Source organism: Electrophorus electricus, chromosome 6, assembly GCF_013358815.1.
Source record: "Electrophorus electricus isolate fEleEle1 chromosome 6, fEleEle1.pri, whole genome shotgun sequence".
Lineage (NCBI taxonomy): Eukaryota > Metazoa > Chordata > Actinopteri > Gymnotiformes > Gymnotidae > Electrophorus > Electrophorus electricus.
This window is the reverse complement of record NC_049540.1, coordinates 13,017,773-13,045,224: the sequence shown is the minus strand read 5'-3', so window position 1 is coordinate 13,045,224 and position 27,452 is coordinate 13,017,773. Positions and strand designations below refer to the sequence as shown.

General features: G+C 44.7%; 1 protein-coding gene across 1 annotated transcript in view; it reads right to left on the bottom strand.

Moving 5' to 3' along the window:
* Nucleotides 1-10,699, bottom strand: part of LOC113577570 (peripheral-type benzodiazepine receptor-associated protein 1) — a 67,064-nt gene extending 56,365 nt beyond the window's left edge. Inside the window, 2 exon segments of the mRNA XM_035526800.1 lie at nucleotides 8,143-9,162; nucleotides 10,406-10,699. Of these exon segments, the coding sequence (XP_035382693.1) occupies nucleotides 8,143-9,135 (993 nt within the window). The 5' untranslated portion in view covers nucleotides 9,136-9,162; nucleotides 10,406-10,699.
* Between the last annotated feature and the right edge of the window lie 16,753 nt (nucleotides 10,700-27,452).

Here is a 27,452-nt window from a genome sequence, read left to right as displayed (position 1 = left end):
TACTGCCGAGACCTGCAATAGACCCGCTAAACTCAATCAAGACACAAATTCAAAAGCATGGATATTAAGATTAGTAAACAAACAATGTCATCAATTAGGCCAGCAGGAAACAGGAAACATGGGATTTTAAAAACATGCCGCACGTGAGGCGCGTTAATGTCCGCGTGCCCCTGCACCCCTTCAGCATGCCCTGATGCCCTGAATGTATGGTATCCTTGTGTGCTGCCAGTGCTGAGCTACAGATGATGCATTTCCTGGCTGGCCCACTTCTGTTCTGCAGTGGTAGGAAATCGAGGTCACCCGCTGCGTCCGGATATAGCCGGAACACTCGCCGCAGGTTTACGAGGCGCGTGTGGATGGGACGTGGGCGTGTTCATGTGCCTATGCGGCGAGCGGACATGCGGAGGCTAGCGCACTCGAAGTATAACCCAAGATGGCCAAGTGACCTGCAAAAGAGACCCCAGCAAGGCCGTCCTGGCTTTGGCTGGGGGTTTTCCGCACCCACCTTGTGGAGCATTTCTGCCTCGTGCCCGTTGAGCTCCTTGTGGGGCGAGCGATGTTTGCCCCGAACGGCGGGTGACGCTCTTACGCCGTCGTCGCCGTTGACCACGGCTGTGCCGTCTGCCGGCCCGAGCCCTTCCTCCGGTGTTTCTTGCTCCGGACGCCCCGCCACGGCTGGAGTGCCGGGTTCGCCCGGCCCGGGAGCCGCCAGCCGGTCGACGCGCTGCGGGGGTTCGGGTCGGGCGCGCAGGTCGTGCATGGCCAGCTGCCAGCTGCACATGGGAAGGCGGGGTCAAACGGGGGGGCGGTGGTCAGCGGGGGGACATGGGGAGCACAGCCCACGGCGAGCGCAACAGGGTGGTAGAGATGGAGCCTCATTCAACGACCGCGGCGGGAAAAGCAGGGAGGGGGCGGGGGCATCACGCCGATCGGCTGAGCATCACCCTCTCCGGATAGCCGGACCCTCCCCCTTGACTCTGCTCTTCTGATGGTCAGTGTGGCTGAAACAGTGGAAGTGAAAAAGCAAGGAGACTTTTTTTCTGAAATCGAAACCACCAGGCGCAGTCCGATTTAGGCGACGTGAGCGAAGAAGCAGCGACACGCAGTTACGGTGCGGGTGCAGTCATCACTCCGTTCGGGGTTAACCGGCTCCGTGAGGGGACAATTTGTCGTCGGTGCTGCAGCGCTTCTAGTTCCCGTGGGGCGGACGTCCCCGCAAAGTATCCCCACGTCAGAGACGGGTCCCCGCTGTCGTTACAGGGGGGGATCAAGATCCAAGCAGCCGCAGAAGCATCCGCAGAAGATCCATACAGTGCCAGTGACGCCGAGAGGAAGACAGAAGGAGAGAGAGTGAGAGAGTGACTGCTTTTTTCAAAAACAGACTCCCCCCCCCACCAAGTGCCTTTCTGTCGGTAAGCTGGTTATCGTGTGCTACGTCTTCTTCTCTCTTCCTTCTCTCCTAACCGCTTCTCCCCCGCACTCGTGCTGCTTCGAGGGGAGAGGAACCGGTCCTTGGCGCTGGTCCGGTTTCCGCGGCGACGTGGCGACATTAAAGATGTGAGAGGAAGGTGGCATGGAGAGCAAGTGGCTGGAAAAGCCAGTGCGTGCTTGTCTATGTGAATGAGGAAGGGGAGGGAGATGGGGGGGGGGGCCGGACATCCTATCACGAGAGGACAGGCTCTGGGAGGGAGCCAATCCCGTTGGTGGAGGGAGCTGGTTTCCATGGAAATGACGCTGGAATGATGTCTGCTGCCTATTGATTGCTGGAGAGGCAGCGCAGCGCAACGCGAAGGGAGGCCAGAAGAGAGGCCACACAGACCCACCCACCCACCCACCCACCCACACACACACACACACACACACACACACACACACACACACACACACACACACACACACACACACACACACACACACACACACACACACACACACACACACACACACATCCTCCCCTCATACATGCTGCACATGACGTATAGTGACAGATATGAATAAAACAGGAAGCAAGAACATAGTGATTCCTTAACCACATCACTTCATTAAATCTGTGGGGGCTTTTGAGTGCCCACAGAATTCACCCCCCAACACACAGACAAACACACACACACACAAACACACAACTGTCACACTAAATTCAGTACATCACACAAGTAAACAGACGTGGCAGGCGAGTGTGTGGCTAGCAAATGAAGCCATCATCAATGAAGCCACCACCACCACCACCACCCCCACCTCCACAACCCTTCATTTCTGCTGGCTGGAATTGTGCCACGGTGCAGAAAAATAGCTCCTGCTAATTACCTTATCACCTCTCCACTGAGCAAAAACATTTGGATACAGTGTAACCCCAGGGAGAGTACCTCCACCCTGGAGCCTGTGTGCATACAGGTGTACTTGTGTTAATACAGCCTATATGTGGCAGAGAGATTCTAGATTTTCCAGTTCGGTAAGTTGGAAAAGGAAAACCCTGCTTTAAACAGAACCCTGCCTAAATAGCTCTGGCACTGCCAGTCTCGGCAGCAGCAACGCCGCAGCAGTGCTAGTGCTTCTGGGGCCAGCAACGGCCAGTTCAATGACACACATTCATGACTACACGCGGGATCTGAAGGCACAGGGAGACTCCACCCATGAGAGTGGCGGAGGTAATTCTATGGTAATTGAATAATGTCCCCGTTTGCTTGGGTTACGAAGGGAATGAAACGCATCAAGCCGTCTTCACGTGTTCACGCGCACTTTGGCTCACGATATTAGACCTGCCGACAGACCCTCAGCCGGTGCAGCCTGCAAAGAAGCAGTGAAGGCATGACTGGTAATGGTGAAGATCACGGTGGCGATATACCATTTGTTGGCCGTTATTGCAGTACTGACTTTTGAGATACTGATATAAATAAGGCTGCTATTAGGCTCGTAAGTGAGAGCACCGTCAACCTCTTGGAATGTTTTTAGCGCCTGCAGCTCTTTTGTTACTATGCGGTTCAAACCTTTCGTCCCGAACTACTGTTCAGACTAGTATGAAACTGGATGTTAAGTGGTGGAAGAAAACTTAAACATGTCTATAGTTTACCAAACATTTTTTAAAAATTCCAAATTATTTGCCACGTACATCATAACCAATGTTACTCATGTTTTCACATGAGTATTTTGTGGATGTGTTAAAAGACCCAGGAAACTTAATGTAAATATTATTCATGCTTTTATGATACTAGAGTGATAGATTTATCTAATTGTTCTATATTAAATTTTTTTTTTTTTAAAAAGAACAGGAATATGATAAAACACTGCTCAAAAATGGGCGTGGTACTAATATTCCAATTAGCATGTCTGGTTGACAGCCCCATCACAGACTTGCAGCCTACTGCACTACTCAAGAAGACCTGAACATAATGGCACAGGCAAGCAGGACCACCCAGTTTTCACAGGGCAAGCTCTTGCAAAAAAAACCCACCCACCAAAAAAAACCAAAAACAAAAACCCAGACATTTACTGGACTTCTGAATGCTATTCATTAGGCACATTTTGTAAATACTGTTTGCCAAGAACACATAGATTATCCGAATTAGAAAGAAACTACAGAATGTTGTGCTCTTGGGATTTAATGAATTGGGGCAGTCGTGTGATCCAACAAAATCAGAACGACCGTTAAACATGGCATTAAACATTAAATATTGTGTTTTAATATAACGCAATGCATGTCGCAATGTAAAGCAGCAACATGGGAATATAATGTTCCAGGGTGTACTGAAGAGCCTCAGGGAAACCGCCTCTTTTCATGCTAGCTCAACAGCAAGCAGGGTCTTAATGTACTGCACTGACCCTCTGCTTGGGCTATCCCTGGGGGCAGAACTGCTGTGATGTGCATGACCATCACATTGGAAAGTAAGAATTCAATCCGGCAAGTCTAGAACAGTCCACGGGCCAGGTCACCCGGGCACCAGCTGGCTAGAGTCCCCCAGACATCGATCATCACTGGGCTTTGGGTGTTAGCATCATCGAGTCGTAAAGCCTTAACCGAGCGGCCATGGCTACCAACCTGGTCGCTCAGTTAAGACATCATCGCCGGCCTACCTTTGCCTCTCTGCAAGATGGGGGGAAAATGCGTTACTGATGCCCATCACACCCACTAGCTCTGGCCATAGGTTGGACTTGAGAACCAGATCTAATGGCAGAGACCATTCCTGGGTCAGAGTGGGGGGCAGGTACTGCAGCGCCTACCCAGACTCACCCAACCACTGAAGTGTGGGGATGCCCTCCCTCACATGGACCCACACACTGACAGCCTTTGGAGTGGCTGACCATCAGCTGACCACAACGTTGGAGACAGCTGGACTCAAAGGAGTGCCGGGGGGGGGTGTTCATGTATCCCAGAGAGACAGACAGACAGCCCAAGGGTGGCAAAAGGCCCCACTGCAGGTTCCTGATCAACTGACGGTGAAAAAGGACGGGAACATCAATCACGGTTTATGGGGAGAACTGCGGCACGCGTGCCTATAAAGGTGCCTTCTGCCTATATGATGAGTAAAAATTATCTGAATTTGTAATGCAGATCAAACGTTTGCGACAACGTCAACACGCGTCACTAAAACAGAAGTGAAAACAAGGAGGGCCTGCCACTCGCTCAGCTTCGGGCTGCGTCCCACGCTGCACCACTTCACCTTGGGCGGAGGGTCAATTAGGGGGAAGGCTGCTGGAGCGTGGCGTCAGCAAGGAACACGAACGCACCTCGCCACGCAAACACACCCCTGCCTCTAGCTCCGCGGGAACACCTCACATCAGCTAACCATCACCTTCCTTTAGAAACGGACAGGCGGTGCCAGCCACAGAGAATAAACACACACGCACACACCCACGCTACATAAAGAGCGACAGGAAAGGACAAGAAAGAGAGAACAAAAAGAAACGCTGATTTCCCTCCGTGAAAATCCCATTTGGCAGATGCGACACACTCGGTGATCACCAGGCCCTGGATAAGCACTATACATTTAAGTCATTAACCAGACCATTAAACACAAGCATGCTACTCATGTGCAGCTCAACAACAGTATCAAAGGAGCACAATATTCACAGTAGCACACCACGTAATCTACAAATGTAATTCAGCATTCTACTAGGGGAGTAATGATAAACCCAGTTTAAGATTTTCCATTAGTTTATGTTATGCAGAAATGTGCTGGTCCTACAGAGACCATGACTTTGTTATTTACAACTTCCACTGACTTCTCCTGTATGGGTGTGAGGGATCTTCGGGAATGCTAGTCCGGATCACAGTGGAAGCCTACGAGGGAATTTTGTGAACACGTCCTTAATATCCAATGTCGTCATGGATCTATAATCTAAAAATTAATAAGAAGTAGAACAAGCGCGTGTTAAATGTTCGATCAATAAATCAGGGTTACTGTTTCTCCAGCTTTGTGTGGACGGTCTGGCGGAATATTCCTTTAGTGCTCAATTCCCAACAGGGTCATCAGTTGCGGAGGATAACTAGCAAGAGAAGTAGTGTATGCCTCTCATGCGTTATCAATATGTCCAGGTTTTTATGAAATAAGAAAGATTAAACCAGATGAAGACAGTCAGGAAAGAAATTACAATAGAGAGAGAGAAAGAATTGCTGACTGTAAATTTAACATGGAAGGAATTCATGGTTTTGGAGGCACATGATGCAAATATTTTGCAAGTTTCACAGAAGAAGCTAGTCTGTGTGCATTCATAATCTCAGACATTACTTTTGGGGAACTACCGCAAGTGAAGTAACCTCTAGAAAGGCACACACCACCACCCCAACCTCCTAAAACACACCAACCTCATATTTGGAAGATCAGACGAGGCTTGGCCTAGCCGATGCTACCTCAGATATGAGGAGAGCATGGAGAGCATCTGTTTCCCAACCCCTGCAGGCCGCTCGGAGAGGGACGTGGTAACCACAGCCAAAACACAACGACCCTGAAAGGCTCTCTACTCCAGCCTGCTGGGTTGGGCTGGAGTTTTAATTAATACTTGAACACTGCTCGTTTTGGGGGTTGGGGTGGAGGAAGCGCCCCAAGATGACCCAGTTATAATATTGCCTCAACTGTGTCCCAGTATTCTCTCTCTCTCTCTCTCTCTCTCCCCCCCCCCCCCCCCCCCCCCCCCCCCCCCCCCCCGCTCTCACAGATATACGGCTCTATAAGATCACCCCTCAAATCAAGAGTCCAACGTATCAAAGGAACCCTGCATAACTTTGGCAAGTATACAGTAATCTACAGATAGACATCCATATTCCTAATTCACGTATAAAAGAGGCAAACTGGTCGCATATGAAGCTAACAAAACACAGTGGAGCTCCTGATGTAGACATCTCGGTGCACTAACTGCGCCGTGCTCGGGGTCAGGGTCGGGGTCGGGTGTCCTGCTTCTGCTCTTCCTCCCTTCCAATTTCCTTTGGGTTGCTTCGCGACGAGCGACGGCTGGGGTCTCCGCGAGGAGGCGGAAGTCAGGGATCAAAGAGGATGGTCTCGTGCCCATGAGATGCCCCGCTGCACTCGCACCTCCTCCCGGGACAGCGCTAGCGTATAACGTAGCATCACAGTGCTTTGGCGCTCACACACAATCAGATCACATCTCACCATAAGATCTCTCTCTCACACACACACACACACACACACACAGACACACAGACACACAGACTCTCTGAGGACTGCAAACTGAGGACTGCATACAAATAAGGAGTTTTAGCACTGACGTCACAGTCTGGCTCCCTTCTGTAACAAAGAATTCATCATCAGAACCGCAAGTCATTAGCTATGCGTAAAGCACTTTTCTTGGCAAAACGGACAACTCGGTGCAAAGCGCCATGTTTTCTGTCCTCCCTCCTCTCTCTTTGTGTGTGTGTGTGTGTGTGTGCACGCATCTGTTTGCATAGTGGAAATGGGACCATTTAACACGTCTGTTGTTCACCCTTCATTAAAATGGTAATGAAAATTCAATCCATCACCACAGTGCAGAAGTAGTCACCACAGTGCAGAAGTGGTGCACAGACAGAGAGAGAGAGAAAGAAAGAGTGTGAGAGACAGAGCGAGAGAGAGAGAGAGAAAGAGAGGCCAGGATATCAGCATGAGGACCACATAAAGGGCGTGCACATCGCTCCAGGGAATAAAAACAAAAGAGATTAACACAAACCGCCGTACGACCGCAGCTAAATTAACTTCCCCACAGAAGAATTAACAGGAGGCACTGGAGGTTCATTTCACAAGGTCACGATCATATCATTAAATGTTGCAAAATATGATGGGAGTGTATGATTCTGTAATACTGACCTGTACCCTAACTGTTATGAAGAAAAGGGAACCACCGATGGCAGTACGTTGACAGTACGGCCTGGAGAAGCAGAGCCGGGGTCAGGAAAAGAGCCCTCCCTCTCAGAGGGGGGAGGGGCAAATGTCATGGTGGAGCTTACTGCCCTCACGGCCAATCAGGCTCTGCCTCTTGTCAGTTACGCGTAGGAAACATAGGGAACCCAGGCATTGCCACGGACCTGCTGAAAGGTGGGCTGCTAACGTCATACCTCAGAAAAAGCCAAGCAGGTACGCTGAGGCGGTGCTAAGCGACGCAAACCTTTCTTTTAATTTAATAATTTTATTGCTAGTGTACAAAACTAATGGCCATACAGAGCTGTGAGACGGCTAGGAGGCGGAACTGAGATGCCCGAGGCGGTGCCAATGGTGGCTGCCAAGGTCGGGGGAGGCCAGTGACTTGGCAGGTCCAGCAGGATCCAGGTCAGCTAAAGGCACGAGCTCCAGGGAGGTGAGCTGTGTCAGCTAGAGAGAGAGAGAGAGAGAGAGAGCTCTGCGGATGTGAGGGGCTGTCTCTCACCTGTACAGTCAGACTCCCTGGATAAACTGCCAGTTTCACACATTTAAACCCCCCCCCCCCCCTCCACAGGGATTACTGCAATCTAGCTACAGTCCCAGCAACTTTAGGAATTCTGAATTGGCAGCTGAGTCAAGCAGAGATTATGTTGGTTTCTTGGAGTTGGTGTTGGTTTCTGGGAGTTACGCAGACAGGCATGCTCACACTAGCTCAGCCCCTCGAAATAAGACCCATTCTTGTTGCTAGGTAACCAGCCTCCCCAAAAAGCAGAAAACAGCAAAGACAAGACTCTATTACCATGTCATCCATGGTGTCCTCCGAACATCTGGAGGGAGACGACTTCTCCAGGGACGGACTGGATCTCGGTGGGTCCCACCCAGCATCGGGTGAAGTCCTTTCGGGGACGGGTCCAGAGCTCCCTACATTGGTGGTCCTCTCTTCCACTGGCAAAGAGCAGCGATGAGTATCCTTCATCTCTGATGAGCTGCACGAGGTCTGCCTGCTCCATTTTGTGGGTGGCAGACACGTGTGCTGGGGTTTCTGAGACAGCGAGCAGGAGCGTGTGAGGAGCAGCTGTCCACTCCGAGGCGGGACGGTACTCAGCAGGTTTGCGCAGCTCTTCGACCTCGGCCTGTGCGTACGCCCTTCCCCATCTGTGCCGCGCTTCTCCTCTTCCTCCCCTCGCGTGCTGTGTCCATGCGCCTCCAGCAAGTGGCACACGAAGTAGCTCCTCTCCAGCTCCACTTCCTGGCGGAGGCAACGCAGGAGGGCAGCCTGCTCCCCCCGCGCCTCCCCATGCAGGGCCTCCAGGAGCTCCTCCAGCTTACGGTACGCCCGCCCGTTCCCCAGACACCCTGGCTCGCTCTGTGCCTGCCAGGCACCCACGTCGGCCCCGACGCCAGTGATCTCGTCAGCCAAAGCGCTGTGCAACTCCCCGGGCCGCCACAGGGTGGTGCCGTCGAGCAACTCCCTGGCCAGTGCTGGCCGGCAGCGCTCCGAGGCTCTCTGCCGCTCCGGCCTGAACACGAGCTCCTGTGCCGCCCGCTCCTTCTCCTTCCGCACCCCTTCCTGCTGCTGTTGGTGCTCCGGGGGGAACCGGCGATGCGCCTGCTGGTTCCGGCTCCGATCCGCCTCCGGCTTGGCCTGGACACACACCACCTCCCAGGCTGGGTCGGGACTGGGAGCAGAGCGGGAGGGGGCTTCAGGTCCACCTCCACCGCCTTTGTGGCATGGAGAGCCTTTCATGGAGGAGAGATCACGGGGGTTACTGTTAGCGCCGGCTCTGCCCATAGTGATGTTAACAGATGCGGCAGAGATCTTGGAAGGAAGCATGCAGCAGGGAGCAGGGAACAGGAAAAGAACAGGTCAGAACACCATGCAGAAACAAAATCGCAAACATTATTTTTCAGTTACTTCATGACAAGTAGGCAAGAGCTACTAAATCCTTGATCAGTGCAATCCAACTAATATACTTGCAAGTAAAAAGCTTCTAGGGTAACAGATCAACTGTGTACTAAGATAGGAAAGTAAAGTCATTTCAGAGCGTGTGACTTTTTTCCTCACTGTAAAAGTTCAAGTTAGGAAGCCAGGCAAAAGCCAGGAAATAAGGTTTTCTTTGAAGTTGCGTTAAGTGGACTATAGGAGAGAGGCCAAGAGAAAAAAAATAAATCAGAGGAAGCCCAATTTCCCCATCCATCCACCCCTCACTCCTGGACAGCAGTACTGAACAAAGTAACGGCACAACACAGTAACAGCATGAATGTAGCATTTTTTAGTATCCCAGCAGCACATATAACAGACAAGAATATCTACTATACCTGAAGTAACCCTAGCCGTTTGGACGCTCGCAAGTCTATTCATAGGCTTAATCCGCGCTCAAAAACTGTAAAGTACACTGTATACTGAACTGGGTCGACTTTATCAACATCATAAGGTGATAGATTAACGTTTTTATAGTTCTGTTAGGTGTAGGTTCTATTAGTTACTGTAAATGTCATCAAACATACACGCGTGGGTCCAAACAGAGTAAGACACGACGACAAAGGTACCCAGTTATTATAAACTAGTGACGAGTCAGTACTAGCGGACTACTCCACAGCCGTTGTGTCTGATGTCAACAAAGGGTACACTATAGTCCGCCAATAAGATCAATATTTCAAACAATCGTTTCCATGAGAGCTCTAACAGTGATCTGTTGTCGAAAAAAATAAATATGATAAAATAATTCGCAGTAGGTAAGACGCCTAATCTTAGTGGGGAGAAGGCACGACTGCAGCATCTCTGTCAAACCACTCTGTCAGATGCAACAAGTGATATAGCGGTGTTAGCTAGGTTAGCTAGGTTAAATAACAATGCCTGAAAAATGGTCCCCGGAGCTGTTATTACAGATTAACTAGCGTTAAATACTTCGGTTTCCATGATTCCCTTAAATACCCATCACCAGGACAAATTGTTGCCCAACACGACGATGTCTGTCAGTTCAAATTACGCTTTCTACAGCTTATCATGTAGCGGTGTTTTCATCTTGTTATTAGCTGTCTGGCTAACTGGCTGTTTTTACCTCACAGCTCGAGGAAGGCGTCTTCAAACCAAACGGCCAAGCAAGCGCTCCTTCAAATAGCCCTCACGTTTCGCCGGCTTATTTATTTCAGGCAGATAAACCACGATAAGACGCCCAGCAACATACCGGTGGCAGATTTTATATTGTTTAGCTTTGCTTGTATTGCTTAGTTTGATCCGCAAGCCGCCGCAAAGTTGCTTCCAGCACTAGCTAATGTCCGGCTGCTGGACCAAAGTTTAAGGCGCCCCATCATGGAGCGGACCGTAGAAGACCGCACTCCCTGAGCATAGAGCGCCCACTAGTGGCTGCTCTGTGATAGTGCACAGCCTGAAATAAGTGTTTTGACAAACGGTCTGGACGTCTTAAATGCGATGCTTTAGCTGTAGTTAGTGTACGATAGGTCTAATTTTCCACTCAGATAATGGCAACGTTTACTTGAAACAACGGGAACGTAGCATCGCTGATTACATGTTTTATGAGAAACGTGAAGTGCTTTATGATGTTTGATACATGAACTTTAATTTAAAATGGTTCTTATGAGGTTATATGCAGCTTGTGCAATATATTGAAATGTATTTTAGGTGTGGAAAGAACCTTATATATATATATATATATATATATATATATATATATATATATATATATATATATATATATATATATATATATATATATATAGATAGATAGATAGATAGATAGATAGATAGATAGATAGATAGATAGATAGAGAAATAGATAGATATATGATTCAATATTACAATATGAAGTAATAGATTATTGTTTTGATCTATAATTGTTATTTTATTTAGTATTATTTTTATTAGCTCTTGTGTTTATTAACGGTAGACTATAAACCACTCAAGAATATTTCATTGCGCATCCTGAAGCAATCCGGCAGGTGATTAAACTGAATTATTCGAGTGTGTAATTTTCACACTCGCAGCACACATCACACTCCTGTTGTGTCATCAGTGTTCTATTTCATGGCCTGGGCCTGAAGCACACGCTTGTTCCTCTCACCTCCCGGTTGCTTTCCTTTCACACGCCGGCCCCTGACCTTCATTTCACTCTTTATCCATCCCTCTCTTTCCTCCTTCCTAAACCCCAGAGTCCTCGGTCCTATGCATCAGCTGAGCAGGACGGCGGAGGACCAATTATTGTCATTGTTTTCTGCAAAAAGGGCCTTCATGTAGTTCTGACCTATACAGTAGTACAATCAAGGGCTTTTTTTTAAATACAAAACTGGCCCCTGGATCCAACACGTAACACTGAAGAAATGCTGCATTGATTTGATCAGGGCTTTTTGCATTACATGGCACTTTAGTGCTTTTTGCTGTCAGCTGGTTCCCCTTATTCTACCAGTCTGGCCTTTAGCCATGTGCACTCCCTGAACTGTGTTACCCAAAACGAACTGTTTATATAACATAGTGAGAAATATGATATTAGAGCATCTGACTGTGAATGCATTCTCTATATATGCCTGCTCCAATGAAAGAGTTGAATGATCTACTGGTAGTACAGTCGAGGTCTTTTGTTCTAGCTGTTAGGCTAAGTGTCCAAGAAGAAAACCACATGCTAAAGTAGATCAATCCATGCTGGATATTAATTGGGTGACTCAAATATTGTAGTACAAAAAATTGTAAAAATGTGAAGTACACAAGTACACAAGCCTAGCATTGAATTGGAGTGGCAGCATTAGCTGGAGGGGACAGAACACTCTTATCTAATCTCTAACAACCGCTAAAATCTTCAGTTCATCTGCACTTCAAAATGTGTCGGCCTTCAGCAAGCTCATTCACTCAGTTTTGATTTACACTGCCCCATCTCCCTGGATCAAGGGACATCAAAGGCATGTTGTCTTAACAGTTTGAATATCCATGTAAAGAAAGCAAGATAGAAACTGTCACACCCTCTGATTGTACTGTGGTGTCCTTCCAGTCAGAGGTATTTGGTGACATCCATCAATCCCCACACAGTGAGCCCACTCCTCCAAAAATACCCAACCAACCACACCTTTGTACCCTCCGCAATGCCCCTCCTGCTATGTGCCAACAACTTATCCTATAGGTGTATGCTTACCTCAGTTCTGGTCACCCCAGGGTTCAAAGTGGTAAATGTCTCATCCACAATTGTGTTTGGTGGGGTCTTAGGTAGGGATGTCACAACCTTTTTAGGGCCTTTTCAGCGTGTGCCTCATCACGCACCCCATATCAACTTCAGTCTGGCCCCTAAGGACCTCTAACTATTCCCACACTCCTGTGGTATCACCTGCAGTGGACTTTCACCAATCTGTTGGCAAGACTACTATCCTTCTTTTTATTCATATTTTCTCCAAAGCTTTTTGTTCCATTCCACGCTCCAAGTTATAGCCATGGAAACTGTAGAGGGTTTATTCAAGTCTTTTGATTTTATGGTCTCTCTAAGGATATTGTTTTGGATATAGGACTACCATTTACCTCACACATTTACCTCACACATCTGGGACAAATTGCAGATCATTATAAAACTTTTCTCCAGAATAATCTGCAGTCAGACTGAAAGTTTGAATGGATAAAGTTGAAAATGCTTGTTATGGTTTTAGTCTGGTTCTAACCAGGGGAACTGGAGTTTCTTCCACTCACTGACACGCTCCTCTCACCACAAATCTCACCCCGCACCAGTCTATACGGTTACCAGTCTCCACTGTTCTTCTGTCCCATGAACCTTCAGGCGAGAACATCCTCCACCTCTACCTGATTACTTATTTCTATCGCAATCATCCAGAGCACTCTGCTTTCCTGTCCCGGAGGGACCCTCGGCGCCAAGGAGCTGTCCATTGAGGGGGAGGCAGAGCCCTGTCACACCAGCTCACAGCAGTACTCCTGCTGACCAGCAGAGGGTGGTATCTCCTGAATACAAGTCCTGTTTACTTTTTGCTCTTTTTGCTCTCTCATTACATCTCATCTACGTCTCATTAGTTTTCCTGCCTATTTATGTATTCATATCATGTCCTTGACCTCTGCCTCACCTTTTGTCTTTTCCATTTTTTTAATTACCAAAGGGGTGCCCAACCTCTTTTGAACAAGGGCCCACTTAATACCAAAGGGCCACACAAAAAATAATTTGTGGTAGGGCATATCAATTTGTTACATATTCATGAGCCTCGGACAGCAGATAATAGTGGGCTCTCCTTGGCTGAGGTAGTAAGGTAACTAGTGATTAGCTACATTTGTGGTCATTTATAAAAAGAACACATGGGTAAACAAGCATGAGAATTTAATTTAGTGCAACAAGTAATCCATTTTAAATAGTCAATGCAATTGACAGTGTTTCTGCCGTCATAACCAAATGAAGTCATCCAACCAAACAAGTAACTTGTAAAACTCACACTCTTAGTTCCAGAAACATCCGCAGTCTCTGCTATATCACTACCTAATGTCAGGCACCTACAGTAATGTCTTGGTCAGTGGGGGATATTGTATTGTTCTTATGTCACCAACTGGTTATTATCTGGCTCCAGTGGGAGGTTTGCAAGTCAGACAGGTAAACTGTTGTTGGTCAAAACATTACCATGCCTCATCAAGTCACTTCCATATGATAGATGCCAGCCCTGAAAATCACAGTGTTTTAAGTTGCAAGAATAAAGTTATTCACACATTCAACTAAGTTATTCAACATTCAACTAAGTCTTTAGATTGTGAATGTTTTCCACACAATGCTTCCTGCTGAATTATGCAATGGAGTTGTTTTAATGGTACGGTTATGTTGTGAGGTTCAGTGTTCAAGTCTTTTTCAAATATCACATGAAGCTCTTCTTCTCACCAATCATTTCATGGCTATCTAATATATTCAACAGGAAATGTAGGTTTTCCATTGTTTTTTGAATGCACCGTACATTTCAGACTCAGATCTTCTACTATCCAGCAGTTGATAAAAGGTCCTGATATACATTGACACAGTGAATAAATATTGAATATGCTCTATCAGTGTTGTCTATGTTTTTATCCAAAGCAACAGAGAAATGTGTAAGGTGGCTTTGACAAAGATATTGCTTTATAGAAATATATGAATTCACACACTCATGAGGTGATCATGCGTAATGATTATGACTAATGTGATTTTGTGATGGGTGCAAGATGCAGGCGATGAGTTCAAATGAATGTTTATCAAATGAATTATTAAATTAATGTTTATTTGTAAAGGCAAAAAAGGGGAAAGTCCATTGTGCAAACAAAGATAGCAGGGTTAGCAAAGAGTCTAGGGACCATCAATACAATTTAACTTCAAGTGATAAGCTGTCATCAATGAAGAGATGTCAGCTAGGTGTGCCACAATATGAGCACACACAAAAAAAACATCAAACATCTGTCTTTGAAGGGATTTTTTTTACATATGCCACTTCTAGTCTCATGATCAGATGAAGGCATGGATACATATGTAGTGTTCATTTGTTCATGAGGATTAGTGAAAAAGGCTATAGCTATGGGCAGATCAGTGGTTAAGGTACTTGACTAGTAAACCAAAGGCTGCCAGTTCAAACCCCATCGGTGCCACTGTTGGGCCCCTTAGCAAGACCCTCAACTACTCAAAAATTGCACTCAGTCATTATTGTAAGTTACTTTGGATAAAAGCATCAGGTAACTTGAGTTACCATTTATGTTCTAACCTACATACTTTTATAAATATTTCAATTATTATTTATATACTTTATGAAGGACTCAAGATGCAGGTAATCATTCTATCAGCCTTTCCACGGATCACAGGTTTTTTTAATCGGGGTGTACCTTGATCCCAGAGACAACTACTGCTAGTCCGTCTTAGTTTGCAGCTTGAATTAAGGAAGATAATGACATTTTAAATCTTTTTATTTCCATTCCAAATGTCCAGGCCAAACATACCACCATGTGTTTTTCAGATGGTGCATTGTTTTTTGTATAACCACACGAGGCCCTAGATGCCCTATCGGAGCATGGAGGCAAAGCGTACTCATCACCATACACCATCTACACTTCATGCGCTCATGATGTACTCATCACGGGTACACACTTCCTGTACTCATCACAGTATGCCATGGGCACGCTTTGCGCTCTCATAGCTGAACGGCATAATCGTATGTCGTGTACTCATCACCGCGCTGGAGTACTTCACTCACCTCCGTTCATCTGGTATACAAAAACTTAACATGTCCACAAGATTTCGTAGATGATCATATAACCTCAGACTCCACATCAACATCACCATGGCACCGTCTGTCAGCCCATCCCTGTTAGAACTGTGTGATGATTATCGGAGAGACCATTATCATTGGTTTTGATGAAGACTGGACCATATCACTGGTGGAGCCCACCAGCTCATCAGTGATATCTTACTAAAAGAGTACACGTGCTTTGTGTGATATTCATGGACTTTTGATTTTGGATTTGCATTATAAATGTACACCTGTGGTCCAAGCAGTTGATTACTCAGTCATAACATATATATATATATATATATATATATATATATATATATATATATATATATATATATATATATATATATATATATATATATATATATATATATATAATTTATTTATTTTTTCCCGTTAAAATGGACCCATTTCTGTAATCTAATGTATAGCAATGAGAATACATTAATCATTCTGACGAAAGTATGATAATTAATTTCATCACCAATTCACAAATGCCGACATCTGGTCCAATTTCTTGTTGCATCATTAGCTGGAATTCATATATTTTTGTTGAATGAACTGACTACACAAGCATGTACTACACATATCTAACCGGCAGTTTCCATGTTAATTTAACCCTTTCTAGTCCGTGCGAAGCGTTCCATTTCACGGGCCAATTCGTGGAGTGGGCGTGGCCAAGACTTGGAGGACGTGCCTTCAAAATCCAGTTGACCAATACACACCTAAGACAGCCTGAGAAGTAATCAGGTCACCCAGATACATATAGCACTATCAGTGTGGGTAGGTGAGCACTTGTAAAAGGCGCCAAGGGGACTCGAAATTCAAATGGCTGTCTGATCTAAAGGAAAAACAGCCTGTAGAAACTGTTTAATATTCCAAAAAGGATCTTTTATAAAAGCTCTATTTGTCACGCTCCCCTCCTCAACTCCCTCGCACACGTGATGGGACAGCGGGTTAGCGTGTGTCCATGTGCACTTTGTTTACTTCCCAGTTCCAACATCTTGCCTTGTTAACGGTGTTCCCAGTTTTCACCTGCGTGTACTTTTCCCCAGTAGCGTGGGTATAAAAACCCTTTTGTTATTTGTGGTCGTCGGTTATTGTTGCTCTGCTTGTAACTTCTTTTGGGATTACCAACGCAGATGTTCATGGCTGTGGATCTTTTCTTAATGCCTTCCCGACGCTGGCTGTGTATGTCTGCAGTTGCGGCTAATTTTCGCAGTTTACTTTCGTTTTTCATTAAACGTCTTTGTTTTTGTAACTCGATTCGCGTTTGCAACCTGCCTTTCCCCGTCACAAGCATTTGTTACTCTCATTATTTTTGCCTAGTTCTATCAAAAACAACAGTGAATCAAAGGTTTGCCAGAGTATCCTACATAAACACCAAGGGCACAAAGCTAGGAAACAAAAAAGCTTCTAAAAATAGGCATTGTTATACTTATACATTTATAGTTTTATTGCGTTACTTGTGCGTTTTAAGTAAGAACATATTCAGTGATAAAAAAAAAAAAAAATAGCAGGTTGCGGGGGAATGCTGTTTAAGGAAGTATTCCAGACTGCAAGGATACACAGTCGACTTAAATTATGGTCGGATAAGAGAAAAATTGACATTTTTAGCCAAAATTGAAAATGCTATGTGTGACACGAATTTAATACTGCCCATGCATCCCACAAAAGATGTATTGGTGTGGTATCATCATATTAAATGCTTGATACAATCAATCAAAATATCTTAATCTTGGGCTGGTCATCTGTGCCAATGCCCTAGGTTGGTTTGACTCTTATATAAAAGGTTACACATTTGCTATTCAGACAGAAAGACTGATGTCCTCTCCAGCTCCAATTACATATGACTTCCCTCAATCTGAGGTCAGATTTTAATCTTTATACATGCATCCACTTGCTACAATTTCTCATATATGTTTTTTTTTAATCACAGATGCCAAAAACACTTAGTTGTACTTGCTACTTAACCTGGGGTAACCTGTACTTAAAGAGTCTTTTTGATTTCATTTAAAATATTTAAATTATGGAAAGCTGAGCACTTCCTCTGGCTAAGTGAGAATAAAACTTATCCCAGAGACAATTATCTTTGGACCTCAAAGAGGGTCCAGACCATTAGTGACAACTTGGGGCCTTTTTCTTCTAACCTATCTAGTTAACTTGTGGTTTGATTTAGTACTTTTATCACCTGAGACACACTACCATCTGAAATCAATCCTCTTGTTTAATTACCTGGAGACAATATTACATTAATTACATTATATTAAACTCTGGGATTCCGGGAATCAGTGGGGAAGGCTTCAAACACAAAATCTCCCTATACGCAGATGATGTGGTGTATTTACCTCTGACCACCATGTGTCTCTACCTCGGGACCCACTTAACTGTAATGCTTCCATCAGTCTCTACTCCCCTTGTGGCTAATCCCTTATTTTCCCCATCTTTGTTAGGTTCTGCTTGCCTCATCTTTCCTCAGCTGGCACAAGGCAGGTATTAGGTCGATTAAAGATGTGTATGTAGATTGAGTCTTTCCCACTTTATCACTGCTCACACCATGATTACCTCTCTTCAAATCCCACTCTTTCAGATACTTGCATATACGGAATAATGTTCGAAACCTTTTTGCAGATTTCCCCACCATTCCTTCTAAACCCCCACTTGATAATATCTTTGAGACTGGTGTGAATACAGTACTAGATGGCATCAAGCCACGGCCAACTTGAGTCACATGTTTTGGATATACTGTGCTCTAACTCTTTTGGCACTCTGGGGTTATTACTTCTCCTCTGTCTTAGAGACATACATCGAACCTTGTCCCTTAGTTGCTCTGTTTGGTCTAACCCCTAAGAATACTTCTGTGTCCACTGCACAAGCTGATGTTCTTGCGTTCTGAACCCTCGTAGCCAGACGTCCTACCCTATTCCACTCCTTTCTTTAAACATTGTCTAAAAGCCAGGGCCATTTTCTTCTATCTGGAGAAAATTTGATTTACACTCAAAGGACAAACCCTCCTCTGTTTTCACACTTGGGCTCCATTCCTTTCCTCCATACTTTTTCCGTGTTTTGGCATTTCAAACACCCATCAATAGTATACTCTGTTTACTACCTACTACTTTATTTGTTTTATCTCATTTTATTTCTATTTATTTTTTATTTCTATTTTTTTAAGTCAACAGTAATTCATACATTTTAATTTCTGCACACACACTTTGTATGTATATTTGGTCTTTCTTCATTGTTGCAACGTCTGTACCCCACCTCTGTAATACTTGGTTCTGCAGTGTTGGTTGTGAGGTGGGCTTTTAGGAGGGTAGGGGTGAGGTGTTGGGAGGGTGGGGGTGAGGTGTTGGGTGGGTAAGGGTGGGTTGTTGGGTGGGTTGTTGGGAGGGTAGGGGTGAGGTGTTGGGAGGGTAGGGGTGAGGTGTGGGGTGGGCTTTTAGGAGGGTAAGGGTGGGTTGTTGGGTGGGTAGGGGTGAGGTGTTGGGTGGGCTTTTAGGAGGGTAGGGGTGGGTTGTTGGGAGGGTAGGGGTGGGTTGTTGGGAGGGCATTTAGGAGGGTAGGGGTGAGGTGTTGGGTGGGCTTTTAGGAGGGTAGGGGTGAGGTGTTGGGTGGGCTTTTAGGAGGGTAGGGGTGGGTTGTTGGGAGGGTAGGGGTGAGGTGTTGGGTGGGCTTTTAGGGGGGTAAGGGTGGGTTGTTGGGTAGGTTGTTGGGAGGGTAGGGGTGAGGTGTTGGGTGGGCTTTTAGGAGGGTAAGGGTGGGTTGTTGGGTGGGTTGTTGGGAGGGTAGGGGTGAGGTGTTGGGTGGGCTTTTAGGAGGGTAAAGGTGGGTTGTTGGGTGGGTTGTTGGGAGGGTAGGGGTAAGGTGTTGGGTGGGCTTTTAGGAGGGTAAGGGTGGATTGTTGGGAGGGTAGGGGTGAGGTGTTGGGTGGGCTTTTAGGGGGGTAAGGGTGGGTTGTTGGGAGAGTAGGGGTGAGGTGTTGGGTGGTCTTTTAGGAGGGTAAGGGTGGGTTGTTGGGTAGGTTGTTGGGAGGTGTTGGGTGGGCTTTTAGGAGGGTAAGGGTGGGTGGGTTGTTGTAGGGTAGGGGTGAGGGGTGGGCTTTTAGGAGGGTAAGGGTGGGTTGTTGGGTGGGTTGTTGGGAGGGTAAGGGTGGGTTGTTGGGTGTTTTTTGGAGCGGGCAAGATTAAGTGGGTAAGCGAATGTATGCAAAGTGAAAAAGAAAATACATGTAGCTTTTCATTTATTTTTGGAATCCTTATGTTATTTCTTCCTTTTTCAAAAGGTTTTTTTTTTTTTAAGTCACAAGGAAAATAGACATTTCACCTAGCTACCCCTTAAGTATAGATTTGATTTTAAAATTTGTTTTTAAGGGATTACAAGGTCTGGCCCCACAGTGCATTTGTGATTTGGTTAGGTGTCACCACTCTGGCAAGTCCTTCTGATCAACCTAAAGCCCAGAGCGCTCAGTTAAAAAAGAGGGCGATAGCGCATTTTCATTGTCTGCCCGGAGGCTGCAGAGCAGCCTGTCTCTTGACATGATGTCTGTATCAGCTGCTGACAGGTTTAAATCTTGCCTCAAGACCTACCTCTTTTCCTTAGCCAATGCCTAAACTCTATATATAACTGTATAAATTAAGTATTAATATGCTCACTTAATTCAGTTTCATTTAATTCATATTTATTTTATATATTATTCAAATTAGTATTCAAATTGTATATATTATTTAAATTATAGTTATTTAAAATTATTTTACTTTATATTAATGTTGCAATACACACACCCTCAAATCTCCGTCAATCATCATCCTTAGCCACTCTCCCACTTCTCAGTCTCCCACACATTATTCAGTGCACCTATATCCAATTAACCTGCTTCTGTTTAACCCCACAGGTGCGACGCCTGCGACTGTCTACAGTAAAGCTTCTGCACAACATTGGACTCTTTAGAGCCTTTTTACACCATTTCAGCGATTTTCTTTATTTTCCCCTACTTCCTCCTGTGTCAAAAACATCACATCATTTAATTTTGTTTGATATTTAAATTATACAACTATATGTTTTTTTTAATTAGCATGTTTTTCTTCAGCAGGGACTGAACATCTTGTTGCACGGAAGGATGAACGTTTCATGCAAAAATCAAATGCTGCATTTACATTTATGGACTCCATTTATGTTTATGGCATTTAGCGTTTATCCAGAGCAACTTATAGGCTTTAGTTGCCTACTCCAAGAATCTTTAGCTAGCATAAATACATTATAATCCAAAAAATACCCTTAACCGAGACACTGCCAGATCCAAGTATCAATACTGATACATATAACAAGAGATACAATACCATGCTATAGAATACAACACAATTCGAGAGCAATTGCTAAAACAAGTCAGGTCCAGTGCAGATATAAAATATTTTTACAAGTGCCTGATTAGGTTTAAAGTGCTTTCCAAAGACATGAGTTGTCAGTCGGTGTTTGAAGAAATTTATTCCACTGACTGAATGCTCTGGTGGAGAAGAGTCCTCAGAGTCTTCCATGGATCTTGGGTCTAGCTGGGCCGTACACAAATCACGAAGGGATCGAGGCACAGATTGGGTTTTTGACCTTTGCCATCAAGAAGGAGGGAGCAGGTCCATTTTTGGATTTGTAGGCAAGCATCAGATCCCGATCCAATTGAGATTCTATGGCACTATTTGAAAATTGTAGCTCACAAGTGATATACAACCAACTGAGCATCCTAGATCATTTGCCAGGAGGAATGGGTGGAAATCATTCCCAAACAGTGTGAAAGGTTGGTTCAAACTTGCAGACTTAAAGCTGCAAGTACTAGTCAGAAGGGTTGAATACTTAAGAGACGTTTCCGTTCACTGACGAACTTCGTTAAATGCGCATGCGTAGCGCACACTCAAGGGGCGCGTCTAGCTACAAAACTGTCTGCTACCAACACAAGCGGTAACGTTGGTTTAACTAAACTCGGCATTTAATTTGGATTGTCCTTGATTGAAATATTATTGTAAAGAGAAGCAAAGACATGTTGTGGCATGAGTGTGTTTGCCAAACTCCGGTGTCTTGTTTTGCCTAGAAGAGACATGTTCACAAACTGGCTTTCCACATTTTACTCTGGTTCTGGAAAAACAAGTGCGAGGAATGTAGTCAGCTAGACAACATTAACTAACGCTTGAAAATAAGACAAGCGGCATGTTCGCTAAAGTTGTCCCGTTCCGTGTGTCATTGCTTAAAATGTCAATGTGTTAAATGAAAGGGCGAGAGGGTAGCTTTATAGCCAAGTTAACATAAACACTGGGCATATTTGTCCACGTTGATGACTTACAAGAATGCGTATTGTGAGATTGGCTACATAGCTACACTTAGTCATATCTCTCTAACATTACGGGAAAGGCATTTACAGTCATTTACCGTGAACCACAGAGACTACAGGTATGTTTTCTAACAGTCCTGTAATGTTTGAGTGAATTTGCTTGAAATATTGTATCTAATGCACTAGCTGGCTAGTTATGAGGGAACTGGCATGTGGATGTGTCTGTAGCTACACACTGGCCGATGATTACTGTACTCATGAATCCAAAGTGTCTCAAATTGTCCAGGGGAAAAATATTCTGTTCTTGTGAACAAGAGCTGCAAGCCAATCCTATTTGTTAACTAGCTATATAACATTACAGGTTATTACATTTTTAACATGGCATTTATTCAGTCACTGCAGTTAAGCGATGCGTGGGGAAAGCTACGGTATAATGATCTTATATGGGTAACCTATCCAAATGCTTGAATGTGCAGAAATAATATATCCAAGGATTTCATCTTTAACGTTTATTGTAGCTATAATTAACTGAAAAGTAGACTAATATTTTGGCGCACTATCGAAGTAGTATGGCTCTGGGAAACAAGGCACTTTTCTTTTAGACACAAAAGACAGACTTCTGCATCCTTTAGATATTTCCGAGCGTTTCAGAGGATGTGCTGTTAATACTTGCATGAATGTCGCTGGGCCATAAATGGCGGTCCGGTAAATGTGAAAATGTACTTTAAGAGCATGATTACTTTGCAATAAAAATACCTGCTGGAACAATCAGAATGTAATTTGTATTCCAGACGAATCTGGTCTGTGTTTACTGTTTTCCAGAAACTTGGCTAAAGGAAAGCGCAACCGACGCTGTAGCATAGCTGCCTGCTTTTTCATTACTGAGATCAGACTGCAGCAATGCCAGACAAGCCACGGTGGTGAAGTTTGCTTTTATAATAACAACCACTGGTTCAGGGATGAGTCAGCACTATTCCAAACATGTGCTCCCAGTCTGGAAACACTCATTAATGACCTCGAGCCATATCATTCAGCCTTGAGGTTTACTTCTATAGTACAAACTGGAGTGTACATTTCTCCTGATGGCCAATGCTCACACACCACAACAACTGACTGTGACCAGATTATGGAAGTAGATCAGAAACATCCAGTCATCCCAGTTACTACAATGGGTGACTTCAATCATGCAAACCTGGCTGCTGAATGATAAAAATACAAACAACTGATTAATTGCCCCACCAGAAACAGTATAACATTCGATCACTGCTACTGCACCATCAAAGATGCATACAAAGCAACTATCTGTGCTCTACTTGGGAACTCTGATCAATGTCTCTTGTTTTACTGTGTACAAGCAACTGTATGGGGGGAGCTACTGTAACCAAGAACAAATTCCTTGAATGTGTGAGCAAACTTGGCCAAATAAAGCCTGATTCTGTTTCTCTCATCCACCTCATACCTCAATGCAGGCAAAAGCTTAAAACTCACAAGCCAGAAGCAAAAATGGTAAGAATAAGGTCTGAGGAGCTGCCGGGACACCACTGATTGGGACGTCTTTAAATCCACCAACCACAATTTAGGCGACTAATCCGATGTAGACACTGCCTACATAAACTTCTGCAAGGAAACGTGAATCCAAACAAAGACTGTCTATAAATTCAACAATAGTAAACCCTTAGAACAGTAAATAGTAAACCTCGGTTCTCCACTAATGTGACACAATCTGATAAGGAAGCGGCCTATAGGTGTTGAGACAGAAGCATATAAGGGGCAAATATATGTTTAATAAAGCGGTCCATGCTGCCAAATCTCACTACAGGAATACACTGGAACAATAATCTGGGTTTAAAACTATAATCACACCAGTTCTCAAGCAATTGGTGTGCTGTTGACATGACTACAGACTGGTCACACTGATCTTTGTTCTCAGTGGTTTTGAAATGCTTATTTTTGCACTCAAACTCAAAACTGCAACTTAAACCCTCCAAGATCACTTCCAGGTTGCGTACAGAGCAAACAGCTCTGTAGATGACTTCATGCTACATTTTGTGGCATCTGGACAGCTTTCACACTCACACCTGTATTCTGTTCATAGACTACAGCTCTGCCTTTAATACCAACATTCCTGACCTGTTAATGGCTAAACTGAGGTAACTCGACGCAGATCCAACTATGTGTCACTGGGTATTTGGCTTCCTCTCCAGCAGGAGGCCGTATGTCAGGAAAAGCGCAGTATCTCTGATCTACCAGTGCTCCACAAGACTGTGTCTCAACTCTGCTCTACTTACAATACACCACCGACTGTACTTCTGTGAGTAACATCCAGCTCAATGTTTACAGATGATGAGTCAGTATACTGGAAAGAAGTAGGTAGTCTGGAAATGTGGTGTGAAGCCAACAACTTGGAGCTGAACACACAAAACAGTGGAGATGGTCATTGATTTAATGAGAAATTTTAAACCATTATCTCCCATGGAAATAAGAGGTAATAATAATAATAATAATAATAATAATAATAATAATAATAATGTCAGCAGAGCAGATTCACACAACTCTGGTGCCATCAGCCTGTAAGACTTTAAATGGCATCAGAGTATTAATGCAAAAATAAAATGCATTTTCTGTGACACCTGAAGAGATTTCACCTGCCACGGAAATTAGCGGTTCTGTTTTACATATCAACAGTAGAATCAGCCATTACATCAACTCTCTCCACCTGGTCCAACTCTGCAACCCTGCTTGCCAAGCGTGAGCTACAGCATGTTGTGAGAAGTGCAGAGAAGACCGTTGCCAGTCAGCTCCCCACCCACACACATATTCGTCAAGGATGAAGAAGAGTGCGACAGAAAACATGGCTGAGTCCTCGCACCCCAGCCTTCTTCCAACATTTCCCCTCAGAGAGGAAACCGAGGACAGAACCCTGAAGTTCCTCACCAGTGGACACCTGAACTGCTCCTTTCCCTAAGCCATGGTACTCCGAAAAACTGGTTTACACCTCTGCGAAGGTCCACGTAAACGTCTCTACATGTAAAAGGGAGTCCTGGATGAAGGTAGCACGCAGAGGCTCACAGACGTCTGACGTGCACGTCTCCAAAGTCTCAACTGCATGTTGTGCGGATCTGCATGTCAAGTTAACACTGATCCAGCAGTGTTGGTATCTCCTCACAAAAACCAAACAATCCTCAACCTGAAATAGGGCGAAAACGAAATGAGGTTGTTTGAGGACCGGCTGACAGAAGATGTATTTTATTTACATGACCCGTCTTCAAAATATTACAAGCATAAGGAAATTGGCATTCATTCTTGGAAAGAGACTGCAGAAACCTTGGGCACAGATACTAGCTAATAAGCACAACATTTATACGTACTGATTTGGACACTCCACACTAGTGCACACATTCGCTGCCAAGAAAACTGATAATAATGAATAGAAAAATGAATCATCAGTAGTCTGCAAAAGAAACAAATGCATTACATGCCATATGGCTATGTCATTTATATGTAGTCTTCCAACTTGTATCCGGATGATACAATGCCCACATCCACACATGTAACTGTTGGGCTCTCGGACCAGTCGAAACACAGGTCCGTTCTTAAAGGTTAGCTAGTTCACCGGAACCGGCACAAGCACCAGCACAAAAGTGTGTGTGTGTGTGTGTGTGTGTGTGTGTGTGTGTGTTAGAGATATTTTGTGGGTGTGTGCCACATCATGTCTGCTCACTTTTGGCACAGCTCACTTTTTTCACTAGTTTTATGAATGTGTGTTTTAGCAGTTGGGCCAAGGACAGGCCAAGGATTTCAAACCTAACTGACGATCCTTGAAAAGGCAAAGTGGCCAGCTATATAATTTCCACTCTTTGGCAATCATACACTGTATTTACTCATATTGTTTAAAACAAACTCTCCGTTACATCATCTGGAGGGAAATATAGGTGCACATCCTGGAGAGCAGCTGGCTTTGTCAAACAGACGATGTCGAGAGGGTCAGTCAAGCATTGGGTTAACAATGTTCAGATGGATCATGCACCATGTTCAGAAGGACAGATCAAAGGCTCAAAGGAGATGGAAAGGGTGTTATGTGATGGGAATAGGAGCGTACATGGCCGCATGAAGGAGTTGAGATTTGCGCGAAAGGAGGTAAATATCCAGCACAATAGCATTTACACAAAGGGGCTTATAGTAAGTGCAATGCTAGTGCTCTGGTACACGCATATACCAGCTCCCAGCTGAGCTTAGCCTCAGTTGAACTTAAACAACAATGTCGATCTGATTTAACAGAGGGGTTAGAATGCACTCACCTGCTAGCAGGTCATCAGACTTTCCCCTTGTTCTGGGGCATCTCTCGGTGGAGAAACATCTTGGCAAGGTTCTGATACACTAACCCTAATCAAAGCCTTGGACTGCACTGTTACATGGAATAAAGAAATGGGCCATTTTATTCAATCTTCTATTGATTGGCATTCACATTAAAGATTTTTAATCCTAAGAATATTCAGATCTATATAGCACCCATTGTTTAGTGGGTTAACTCTCGTACTCAGTTGAATACTGTGTTAGTAAATTTAGTATTCATCGGATTTTAACCCAAATTTGAACCTTTATTTAGAGTTCATTGTCAGAAATGTCAGTGGCTTCATTCTGAGACCTTTATATCCAGGACAACGCACTGGCCTGCCTTGTTAATTTGCAGATCAGTGAAGATTAGCTACAGTTCTGGTTCCCATTTCTTTTCTTTCTTTCTTTTTTTTGTTTCACATTGCCTAGGGTAACCACATTCTCCATTTCTTGGCAGCCAGAGCTTGGAGGAAAAACAGCTCTGGAGAGAGTGAGGAACAGAAAGAGCGAAAGAGAGAGAGAGAGACACACAAAGAGGGAGAGGGACAGAGAGCAGGACACACTGCACATTTCTCAGAGGCTCAACGAGGATTAACTTGTTTGCTAACAGGCTCTCTCTCTCTCTCTCTCTCTCTCTCTCTCTCTCTACTGCGCATGAGTGTGCAGTGTTGCGTGAATGTTCAGCTGCCGCCACCTACAGGCCTGGAGCCTCTGCAGTGCCCAGTGGCTTCTGTGACCGTACGCCACATTCTAGAATTGATCATCTGTGTCTGTTGGGTACGTTGGTCAGCAGTGGTGATAAATCCAATCAATAGCACCGGTTGACCATACGTGCCATCGTCAGCCACGTCCTCTGAGGTTATAGCTTTTGAGGTTATATATTACGAGAGGGTGAGGTTATACCTTGTGACTGTGCAAAGTTATAGCTTGTTATAAGGTTGTGGCTTGTGAGACAGTTAAATTAGAGTTTGTAAGAGGTAATAACTTACGAGAGTGCAAAGTTAGTTTGTGGGAAGCTGTGGTTATATTTTGTAAGCATGCAAGTGAGAGGTTATAGCTTGTGGGAGTGTGAAGTTATAGTTTGAGGTTTTATCCTTCATAAGCATCCTCAAACTTTTCAAGAACAACAAAAATGACTTGAACCCAAAGAGCTAAATGTGTTTCATTCTCCTAAAATATTTTAAAATAGATATAAAATACATTTTATTCTTGTTTCAGTCATGTCCAAA